Source organism: Ischnura elegans, chromosome 12, assembly GCF_921293095.1.
Source record: "Ischnura elegans chromosome 12, ioIscEleg1.1, whole genome shotgun sequence".
In the NCBI taxonomy this organism is placed as follows: domain Eukaryota; kingdom Metazoa; phylum Arthropoda; class Insecta; order Odonata; family Coenagrionidae; genus Ischnura; species Ischnura elegans.
In genome coordinates this window covers 18,852,790-18,865,076 of record NC_060257.1, presented here as the reverse complement: position 1 = coordinate 18,865,076, position 12,287 = coordinate 18,852,790, and the positions used below count along the sequence as shown (strand labels likewise).

General features: G+C 38.3%; 1 protein-coding gene across 5 annotated transcripts in view; it reads left to right on the top strand.

Moving 5' to 3' along the window:
- LOC124169527 (zinc transporter 5-like) overlaps positions 1-7,127 on the top strand; it is a 33,213-nt gene extending 26,086 nt beyond the window's left edge. For 4 of the 5 annotated variants that reach the window (XM_046548165.1, XM_046548164.1, XM_046548162.1 and 1 more), the window contains exons 9-14: positions 925-1,081; positions 1,189-1,371; positions 2,097-2,188; positions 3,338-3,564; positions 3,908-4,036; positions 6,621-7,127. In XM_046548165.1, coding sequence (XP_046404121.1) covers positions 925-1,081; positions 1,189-1,371; positions 2,097-2,188; positions 3,338-3,564; positions 3,908-4,036; positions 6,621-6,779 — 947 coding nt within the window. In that variant the 3' untranslated portion in view covers positions 6,780-7,127. The remainder of the gene's footprint in view (positions 1-924; positions 1,082-1,188; positions 1,372-2,096; positions 2,189-3,337; positions 3,565-3,907; positions 4,037-6,620) is intronic. The other variant, XM_046548161.1, reaches the window with a different exon arrangement.
- Positions 7,128-12,287: the final 5,160 nt, after the last annotated feature.

Sequence of the window (12,287 nt, the reverse complement as noted above, 5' to 3'; positions counted from 1 at the left end):
GAGAGAGGAGTGGGAATAGTAGGAAGTGTAATTTGATCAAAGGTTAGGGTTTGAATGAGGAAAGCCTTAGTACATAAAATTGTATCTGTGTCAGTTTCATACTATTTCAGTACCAAGTATGGTGTAGTATAATTTGTGAGGTGGCAACAGCTGAGGTCATTTGCACCATAGGGAAGAGTAGGGAATTGAGGGTGGAGAGAAACCTAGTGTCAGCACTAGCCTGCTCTGCATGAAAGATTTATTAAGAGCGGGGAATTGGATATCCCCAGCACGAATAATCCACACACAGATGATCCATGCGAGGATAATCCACGAATGGATAATCAGGAATTTAACCCTTAGATGCTCAAGGTGCCGATGTATTGGCTTTCGGTTTTCGCTTTAAAACACTCAAGGTGTTAATAAATCAGCCTTGTTCTAATTCCCATAAACATTTTAATGCGTAATTAAGTTTGTTTAATGCATTTTATACAAACAAAAATTTATATTAAATTAATTTATAAAGAAAAATATATATTTTATTATTTATACAAGGGTAAGAATTTGTCTCTTCTCCCAAATGCCTGATACATTCTTGAATCAGGCTTGAGCTTTCTGGTGGTGAAAACTGAAATTGCTGTGTGAGAGCCGAAGGGTTAATTAAATGAAATTTTCGTTCATACACATATCGATACCTCCTCTGCACAAACGCTCAACAATCGCCTAGCAAACCAAATCTGCTCATCTAGTAGCCCTAGTAGTACTAGATAAGCGGATTTGATTCAGTGGTTGATTGTTGAGCATTTATGCAGTGTAGGTATCGATATGCATTGGTATACATTTATTCATATTTTTCAAAATTTGGTCAGAAATTTTCTCACAGGCACAGGCACAGTAAAAAAACTAAAAATCATTAAAATTCATTTCTATTTTCTCCAACAACAGGCTTCACTGGAATTGAATTTCTGTATGGAATATGGACCAATAGTTTAGGGCTTATATCCGATGGCTTCCATATGCTTTTCGATTGCTCTGCTTTATTTATGGGCCTTGTAGCTGCCATTGTTGCTCGATGGAAGCCCTCTAAAACATTTTCTTATGGGTAAGCATTTCTTATTTAACATATATAGCTAAAATTTACAGTAATCCTATCTAGTTTTGTCTTTCTCTCTTTCATTTTGTTTTATCCTCTTCAATTTTATTTTAAAGGTATGGCCGTGTTGAGGATTTATCTGGTTTCACCAATGGGCTTTTCCTGGTTGTTATTTCCTCGTTTGTATTTTGGGAAGCTGTTGGCCGTTTACTGGACCCTCCCAGTGTTGGGACTCAGCAGTTGCTTGCTGTTTCTATTGCTGGTCTCTGTGTTAATCTATTGGGAATCCTTGCATTTAGGTGAGTAGTTTCTACTCTGAAGTATTTTTCCATCACAATTTGCAGTGTAGTCACTTCATTTAAATCTTATGGTATTCTCACTTCATCATGAATTCAACTTGAATTAGCTACATTATGGCTCACTTTCCTAGGAAGGTGTGTAGTACGTTGTGTGTATTCAGTGAAAACAATTTGAAAGTACAAAGTGAATTCTGTACATTCATAAGCACACAAAAGGTATCTATTCTTGGTAAAACTGATATTAAATATACATAGGTGATTGAACGATCTATGGCGGTTTAATATTTGAAAGAAAATAAAATATCCAAGGCCGCACTCTTTGATGCTAAATAAAGTGGGGGGGGGGGGTGTGTAGGAAGTTAGAAGGATGACAGTGGTGTGATACACAAAAATGAACCTGAAACAAAATGTAACAAATGGCTCACTTGCAGGAGTGAGCGATCTTGCGCGATTGTTTTTTTCATTTTGTTTCAGTTTAATTTTTGTGTATCATTTCACTGCCATCCTTCTAACTTCCAACACTCCCCTCACTTTTTTGCCAAGCAAAGAGTACGGCCTAGGGGAATTTGTTTTCTTTCAACTGGTTTTAAATATTTTTTCTGAAGGTTGCAAAGAGCCAAGTGATCATGAATCAGTTTTCCTCATTAATTGTAAAATATATTGCTAAAAAAATTGTGAGAACGAAATTGTAAGCATAAATACTCATAGTTTTTTTTTCTTATTAGTTCCAGACATTCCCATGCTGCTTCTGGGCATGATGCTCACTCACATCAACATAACCACCATCATGGCCACTCTCACAATGCCAATGTGGAAGGTAATCCGTTTACTTTATCTGATTTGTGTTGATTTCATTTGGAACCATTATGATGACTTGAAACGCAGGCTTTTGTAGCAAGATTCATGTGTATCAGAGGCTTTTGAGAGCAACTGCATAATACGCTTTGCCAAGCGAGCTTTTTTGGCAACTGCGTGGTGCATTATCAAGCAAACATTCTTTCTTGCGTGATGATATACCCTGCAATAGTGCAATGGCCGCGAAAGCTCATTTGACAAGGTGTATGCAGCTGCTTTCAAAAGCCTCTGAGTCATATCATCCCATGATGGTCAAAACTCCTGTCCCGTAGGCTATAGCCTCGTTAAAGTGGAAAGTCTTGCATGCTCCAATAATAATATAACAATAATAATATTTAATAATAATATTTTATTAACTCCGTTGGGATACAATTATCCATGGGTTAATGAGTTTGAGTGGTGAGAATTTTTGTAAGTTACTTTTGGCCAGGGGTGCCGAGTTTAAAAAAATATTGGGGGGCCTATGCTGGGGGTCTTGCCCCAGTAAATTTTATAAATAGTGCGTTTTAATGTTTTTTAAATCATTCTAGAAGATTCATATGATCAACATTAGAACCCTGAAAATTTGACTCTCGATAAGTGGAAACTCCGGGGAAAATCGACAAGCCTGACACATTTCTTCTCACCCCTATAACGAATTTGGAGGGGGCTGGGGCCCCCTCAGGCCCCATTGAGTTGGCACCACTGCTTGTGGCCAGATTGGTAGTGAGGCCATAGCTAGAAAAATATTTTGGGAATGGAGGGTTTACTTTGGGTGGGGGTTCAGTTAGAGGGTGTACACTTCAGACTGTAACTCCCGGGCATTTTCAGGGAGATTAACTCCCCCACTCCCTACTGCCTTGAACATTGCCCCCTCCATATGCTACTAAGACAAATAGCTGGGAAAACACCTCCTGAAAGCCTGCTAACACTACTGTTTTTCTTGTGTTTGACATCATATTGTTGTATCAGGAGTGACTTTTTGGAATTTACAAGTCAATGTCATTGAAAAGCAATGGTTTAATAATTCCTATGCATTTTAATGTAGAGATACCAAATTCTTGATTTTCAAACATAACATTCTCTTGTAGTGTGGAACTTTCTTTTACCTTTCTTCAATGTTTTCCTTCAGGTGTGTTTCTTCACATCTTGGCGGATACACTCGGAAGTATTGGAGTCATTACATCCTCCATCCTCATTGAGCAATTCGGATGGTTTATTGCGGATCCCATTTGCTCCATATTCATTGCTGTCTTGATATTCGTCAGTGTCATTCCATTCCTGAAACACTCTTGTTTGGTGCTGCTTCTTCGTACACCTGTGGAAGTTGACCAGAAAATTGCAGTTGTCATGGAAAAAGTATGTACTGTGTTTTAGAAAATATGCAATTGCTGTGAATGGTATCGGCATCTGAAATGGAATTATACCATTATGACTTTTGAAGTTCAATGAACATAAACTGATGTAAAGTCATCAAAAATGTTGCACACCATTAGTAACTAGCCGAATTAATTTCAGAATAAATTTAAAAAATTTTCATCAAAATAGTTCATCTAATGAATCTATTTTAGTGTTCATTAGTACTTACTTTAATGCTTTATGGAAACTCTGATCGTATGATATTTTTTATAATAAATGGATTATCTTCGACTGAGTGTAAATACTTCAGTTCACCTACACCCTTTTTTCAATTCTTTTTTAGGTGCTCTCAGTGGATGGTATTATTGGGGTTAGTCATTCTCAATTTTGGCAGCACTCTGCTGATACCTGCTTTGGAACGTTGCATGTCCAAGCTAAAGCAGAAGCTAGTGAGCAGTTGATCATACAACAGGTAATTTTTACCAATTAATGCTGACTAGCTCTAATTTTTAGATTTAGAGAATATTTCTATTATGTATGTAGTATATTCTCTGTATAGCCTGGTTTATACACTAAAATGGGTAAAAAATAAATGAAACGCTCCACAACAAATATTTCATGGTTTTGGGAAGTATGTAAAAGAAAAAAAGTAATGCACATCAGGGGCGCAGCCAGGAATTAAGGCTGGGGGGGTTTAGGTGCAACTAATACCGGGGTGTGTGGGGGTATGGAATACCCACCAGGATAAGCGGTAGGTGCGAGATTACCCAATAAATTGCGGAATTTTAAAATAAACGGTTCAAAATGGTGAGTTTTACGGCTTTTCTGAGGGATATTTTAATAATCCTTACACTATTCTATTAGTAATATCAATCCTATTAAGTAAAATGGATTAAATTTAAATATTTCTCCGAGCTCTGGGGGGGGGTTTTAACCCCCAAAACCCCCCCCTCGCTGCGCCACTGATGCACATACCTACTGTATCAAAATTGAATTGTTGTGACTAAGCTGCCTTGATATCTTTTCCTGAAACTTCTCCATTCCATTATTAGGCAGGTTTTTTTCAGGACAAAATTGCAATATTTCAGGAGCTGAAATGGGATACAATTTTAAGCATTTTTGCCCGTTAACTCCTTAGTTACTTAGCTATGGCAATGCAAACATTTTTTGGATGCACTATGCAGCTATGTACTCTGAAAATGGTTTTTCTTGAGTATCTGGAACAATTAATCTTTGAGCTTAATCGAACAAGAGATTTGACTGAGTATCAAAAACACAATTGTGAAATCTCACCCATTTTAAGATTAATTGTTTCAGACAATTATAATTCCACATTTTCGTCCGACCTTAATCATTAAATATCCAGAGCATTAAACAAAATTTCATATAGGCTGGATACCCAAGAACAACCGTTTTCATGGTGAATGCAAAGTGTATCCAAAAATGTTTGCATTACCATAGCTAAGTAACTAAGGTGTTGTGACCCCATGTTTATGGACAAAAAATGCTTAAAATTTTCTCTACTGCCACCTCCGGAAAAATTGCAGATTCCTCCTGAATTACCCTGTATACAAGCTATTTTTCATCCAAAGATATATTCTTCCATGATTCAAGGTTTGATTTAGCAAAACAGGGAAGGAAATGCATATGAAATAAATGATTATGTTATTGCATTTTTCAAAGATTTCACACTAATTCAAAATCAAGCAAACCCCAAGTTAATTTTTGCATTAACGCATATCTGCCCACAATAGCTGTATGGCTACACCCTACCATACTGGGCAAATGAGGCTCTCGATGAAGAACTGCACAATGTTTTGTTTTCAAATCATCACAAATTTGCTACTTTTTACTTTTACTAGAGTTCATTTTCAGCCTAATCCATCTTTTAGTCCATTTTTGAGGCAGGTAGTAGTAATCCCACTTGAAAGTCCCAGCTGAAAGAAACAGGTATAAGTCAGAATTCCAATATGGGCTCCTATTGTCTGTTAATAAGATGCAAATATAATAGAAGTACAAATAAAAGGACAAAAAAATTGATTTGATCTATGCTTTCCCTGAAGATTTAATCCTTTTTTATGACGGTGGAAAATAGATCACATTATATTTTAATATGTACTGTTACCACCTAGAGTAGCCAGGTCAATGTGAGAAAACTATTCGATGAATGTATTACCAAAATATTTAAAAGGGTTACTTTAGATGACCATAGAAGTGAAAAACTTGTATATCTTCAAAATCGCAAGCAGATATTATCATGCCCAGTGAGAAATGGGTGGTGAAATCCACGTGGAACCCACGTGGAATCCACGTTGACTCGTGGATATATGGTGGTGGTGGATATTGAGTGGTTGGACCCACATGGAATCCACGTTGATTTCAAGTGGATTTGTGGTGATTAGCATAAAATGTTAAACAGAATTTCTAATTTGTGGAACTTAACTCTCTGGTGACATTGCGTCATTTATCATCCTGAAACCACGCTAGTTATGTGAAAATGTATCGCACATTCTATTTTTATATAATTCGTGGAAAGGCAGCCATGAGAGCACATGAAAAATCGTAGACACATATATAGAAGGTTTAGATATAGAGTGGTTGAGGTTTTAATGGTTTTAGGACAGCACCTACTGCTGTTTTAATTTTTCCACCAAATTTCCACGTGGGTTCCACGTTGATTCCACGACCAAAAACACGTGGTATCCACGTTACATTTCCACCTAATCTCCACGTGGAACCCACGTGGATTCCACCACCCATTTCTCACTGGGTGGGAGAAAATGGGTTACTTTAACCAGACTTTAACTAGGTTCCATGGTCCAGGTATTTTTTTCTATGAATGTTACCATGAGCCTATGGCTGTTGTTATCTCAGATCAATTTCTCCCTGTGGTTAATGTAATCCTAATTTTTTTGATAAATTATCCCTACCTCCCCCAAAAATTGTTAGTCCCCCCCCAATATTTCCAATGGCACTTTTTGTGGCATGAATTCTCCTTTATGGTGGCCCCAAACCAGATGAGATCTTAATTTATAATCCATCAATTTATTTTTCAGGTATCTGCCCTGTTTAAAGAGGTAGGTCTCCGTCAGGTGACGGTGCAGGTTGAAAAGGAAGAGTTCTTTGGCCACTTGGTGGCTCTGAATTCCAAATATAGGGGACAGGGGTTTAATTTCTGTGCTGAGAATGCATTGACTGTTGTGAAAGCATTGTAACCTCCGTACTGGTAGACTGTACTTTCATCACTCCATAGGTATATTGTGTGCGCATTTATGGTTGGTGCATCCAAATATCTCTTTTCCTGTTAACTTGGAATATAAGGATGCTTCATTTAATTTAATGATTCATAACAGTTTCTTAATTCAGTATCTTAAGTAATCAGGTGAATGTTTTTGTATGTATTTTAGTTTTGATTGTGCATTTTAATTCACATCTGTTTGATCACAAATACTTGAGACCAAAATTGAATTTGGTCTCAAGTATTTGTGTTCCTAGTGTTGTATGATTGATTTTTTTCTGTTTGTCTTTATGTAAATATTTAAAAATGAAACATGAATTAATAAAATTTTGATTTTTATGAAAGTATTACATTGTTGTTGTTATTTTTAATTTTGAGAGCTAATTTATTTTACATAATGCTTATTCCTGTAAGTTACAATGGCTTAGTGAGAACGTTTCTTGGCAAAATGACAAGTGGTGCATGTAGTTGTGGTGAAAGACTCAAAATTTTCAGAGATAGCTCTTAAACTGGTGATATTAGAGGGGGAAACAGAAAACTTGCTTGCTCCCCACACCTAGCAAGTGAATTTATCAGTTATGGGGTCCATTTTTTGCATTTTCCAATTTCATGGCAAAGCTGGCATGCACTGTGAGCAAAAATGAATTTCAAGCCTTTAAATTTAAGGGCAGGTGCAGCTTCTAACATCAACGTAGGTGAAAGCAGTGGAACATATTCCTTACCTCTATGCAATAGTGAAATGCTGCATAAATTAATATGCTGATTAAAATGTTCATATCAGTGGCATAACCAGGGGATGTTCCGGGGGGTCTGGATCCCCCCCCCCCCAAATACAAAAACACAATTATTTCCTTCAAATGAGTCAGAGAGGGATTTTCATATTAAAAAAAAAATTATTCCATCATTTGGAGGATAATAATTAATACGATTCCAAAATGCCTCCTCTGAATTACAAATACATACATATATGCAATAGGTGCAAATAGTGGTGCCAAAAGGGTACACGTAGTTGTGATGCCATTTCTCTCACCGATTCAGCTGGGAAAAATTGGGGAGAGACCACCAGGAGCTATAGAAGTGATAAGACAAACTATGTTTTTTAACGCTTTCGCTGTGGCCCACCCTTCGGAAACCTACTCGTCACATGTGGTGAAAGTGCTGAACGCATGGCAGGGAGGATGTAAAGGTACGTTCACAGCAGCGAAAGGGTTAAAAGAGGATATTTTTTGCAAGCATGGGATTTCTATATCTACAACCAACATTGAGAACCTGGGTGTGACAATTGAGTAAGAAGACTTGTATTACGTAGCACCTGAGTTGTCACGACAGGTAATTGTACTTAAAAATTGTATGAATACTGAATGTGCTCATGAATTCAAAGTAAGATTCAAATTGAATACTTATTTATTTCATTCCATGCATAAAAATTTGACTTGTATTGTACATATTGTCCGCTATCACCGCTGCTTTTTAACGTTTCTTCTGAGGAGATGGTAAGAGAAGCGTGGGATGAGCTGGAAGCTAGAGTAAAAGTGGGAGAACTGATATTTACATCAGTTAGGTTTGTAGATGATCAGGCGTTGATTAGCCAGTCAGCGAGTGGGTTTCAGGCTCCAGTGGATGCGTTAGACGAGCGGTGCAAGGAGTATGGGATGAGGATTAATTACAAGAAGACCAAGGTCATGCAGTTTAGTAAAGCATTGAGAGTGAGGAATGTGAGACAAAAGAAGGAGGGGAAAAAGTTGAGCAGGTAGAGCAATTCAACTATTTATGCTGCACATTAGAGGAAAACAGATACAGTCATAAGGACATCAGGAAAAGAATCGCAGTAGCAAAGGAGGTGTTCATGAACAGGCAGGAGCTTATGAGAGGATCATTATGTAAGAGTTTAAAGAAAAGGTCAGAGAAGTATCTGATCTGGAGTGTAGCTCTTTACAGTGCGGAAATGTGGACACTTAGGAAAAAGAACGAGAGGAGACTGGCGGCATTTGAGATGTGGGTGAGGTGAAGGTGAAGTGGAGGCAGAGGAGGAGGAACGACGAAGTGTTGTACATGGTGGGTGAGGAGATGTAGCTTCTCTATGAGTCACAGAGGAGAGAGAAGTTACGGATGTAGGGTGTACTTACCGGGGAGAGGATGTTGAAAATGGTATTAGAGGGTAGAATGTTAGGTAAACGAGGGAGAGGTAGGGAGAGAATAGGGTTTTTAAATAGAATGAAAGGGCGTAGGCCTTATGGTGAATTGCACAGGGAAGTACTTGAAGGAAGGGGAGGCTGCCAGAATGATTCTTAAGTACTCCATAGAAACCTACCTTAGTCAGTAGCGAATAATTCAATAATAATATTGCAAAAAGTGATTTACGATTTCATTTGCTTTCCAATGTACTACGGAGCACACAAAAGCATTGCTAATGGTAAAAGGAGACTATCTTCCAAGGGAAAATATTAGATAATTTGCTATTTTTTCATCACCTATGGCTCATTTGCAACATAAAGAGACCCAATATACTTCTTTAGGCAGTTCATTTATCACTAATATTCAGGGATTAATTAATTTCTTGCTGCTCTCACACAATGGTAATCCACCGCAAGCAGATTCTCCACATTTAATGAAATAGGTCCTCAAAACTACATCATGAAACTTCATGACGACATTTTATGAGAACAGCATTATCAATACCTGTATGTGTAAGTATAAGGCCCCAGAATCTTTATCTAGGCTATACCCGCCCCCGTTCAATGAACTTGGCCAATGTAAAGATCAAAAGTTCACCTTGCATATTTTTGGTCTACCTACAGTTGTGCCTTTGTTTAAAGATCAGAGGACCATAGGGGGATTTAGGGGGGTGGGCACGTGCCCCCTCCCCCAGATGCTTAGAAAAATAGACAACCATTTTTTATACTGTTATCATTATGCCCGTTTTGTTTCGTGTATTACGTAGCCTTAATCCTTTAATTTCATACTTAGAACTTTCATATTAAAATAAAGAGAATATTTCGTACAGTAATTGTTGTATGTTGTTTTTAATATCAAGTATGAGATGATCGTTTGCCTGTCAGACCCTTGTGCCCCCCCGCCTCCCCAGAAAAAAAACCTGGATCCGCCCCTGCAGGGGACCAATGTAATAAATTAACCATTACAGCTTAAGAATGTCAAATTCATGACTGATAAAAAAAGCAACCTAGATTGTCTCTGGTCACATTTCAAATCAAGAAACTGCACAAAAATCACTAGCATCTCATCTTCCACATTACTGTAAAACAGCAAGAAGTTTTTCTTTACAGTTCCATTCGATTACCTTAAGGAACTCCGGGATTATCTTGATTTCCTAAACTTTCATAGGTATTTCCATAAATAAGTGAGATGACTTTTTTTTATCGAAACAAGACAAACAATTATAGGAATCTTGCAGTCCATGCCGTTCTCCTCTACGGCAACCACCTACAGCAGAGGCTATGGAGGCTCTCCTAATTCCAACGGTAGCCCATTCCAATCAGTCATTTTTTTGCAGAAACAAATGAAAAATGCTAATAGAACTATTTTCCGCAAGATTTCTTGTTGTTGGAGCGGGCATTACGTACAGGTTAAGTGTTAATTCGAATTCATTTGCATCTATAACTCTGATTTTTTGCTATTTCATAGAACTTTGTTCGGTGAATGAAGTAATCAGGAAGATTTCCCCGGAAAGGAGCCCTCAATTGGCCCAGCCATGCCCCTTAAGGACCATGGGACCAGCAAAGATACCAGGAAAGGTCCTGAAAGGTCGCAAGTTTGACGTCTCAGGTAAAATTTTATATTTCTAGTTGTAGTTTTATTTTATGTATCAGGGAATTGCGATGGATAATGCTAAATTTTTGGAAATGAGTAGTTATCCCGCCGTTCTCGTTGATCGCTAAATTACATTACGCCTGAATCGGCCAACCGCCCGCTGTTCTTGTAGTCGGCCTGACAACGTGTTACTGCAGTAAAGCTAGGTATGCTGAATATAACTCCCAAGGCTGAAATTACTGCCTATTTTGGCTGAAATATACAGAAAAACGCCTCTGGAGCATGACATAGTGGCAAAAAAGCTTTTCGCCCAAGACTGGGAGTATAAAACGACTTCTATGTAGCAGGGCCGGGCGCAGCTAGGAATTAAGGCTAGTTGCAAGTTTTTAGGTGCAAGTAATAATTATGGGTGTGGGGTATTGCATACCCACTAGGGTAAGCAGGAGTTGAGGGGAACCTCCTACAGAAAAATTTGAAGAATAATGGTTCAAAATGGTAAGTTTTACGGCTTTCTTAGGGATTTTTGATTAATCCTAACACTATTTTACAAGTAATACTTATCCAATCAAGTAAAATGGATTAAACTTAAACATTCTTCTGATCTCTGGGGGGGGAGGGGGGGTATATCCCCCAAAACCCTCCCCTCCCTGCACCACTGCTGTGCAGAATATTTTTAAAATTGTGTTTATCTTATTCATAGTATCTTAAGTGAGAAGAAAGCTGTGGAATTAAAGTTATTTGAGGTTAATGTGATATGTGGCGTGGCGTCTTCTTTCGTCTTCCTTCCCTAAGTGTCCATGTTTCAGCACCGTAAAGACTCTTCACTAACTTTTTCTTTAAACTCTTACATAATGATCCTCTCATTAGCTCGTACCTGTTCATGAACGCCTACTTTGCTCATGCAATTCTCTTCCTAATGTCCTTACTTCTGTATCCGTTTGCCTCCAATGTGGTGCCCAAATGGCTGAATTGCTCTACCAGTGCATGTTTTTCCCCATCTACTGTTATCTTGAGTCTCACATTCCTCACTTGCAATGCTTTACAAAACCGACAACCTTGATCCTCTTGTGATTAATCTTCATGCCATATGCCTCACAATGCATGTCTAATGAATCCACCTGAGCCTGCAGCTCCATCACAACTGGCTTATCAAAGCCTCAACATCCACAAACCTCACTGATTCAAACATTCCCCCACTTTTTCTCCGGCTTCCAACTCATTCCACGTCTCTCGTGTCATGTCATCAGCATATAATTTAAAAAGCACTGGTGATAATGGACAGCCTTGCTTCATTCCTTGGTCAATTTTTGCCCACCCTGATTCTCTGTCCTCCACCCTCACTTGCATAGTCTGGGCCACATACAGATTATGAATGACTTGCCCATACCTCCAATCAATGCTTATTTTCTTAAGAATGTCCATCTACTCAGGGGCGCAGCTAAAATTAAGGCTAAGGGGGGTTTTAGGCACAACTAATACTCAGGGGTCTGGGGGGTATAGAATACCCGCCAGGGTTATGGGAAGGTGAGGGGGCCTTCCCCAAGAAAAATTGTAAGATTTGGCAAGTTTTACGGCATTCTGAGGGATATTTGATTAATCATAACACTAATCTATAAGTAATATTAATGCAATTAAGTGAAATGGATTAAACTTAGAAATTTCTCTGAGCTCTGTGGGGGGTTTTATCCCCCAAATGCCCCCCTCGCTGTGCTATTGC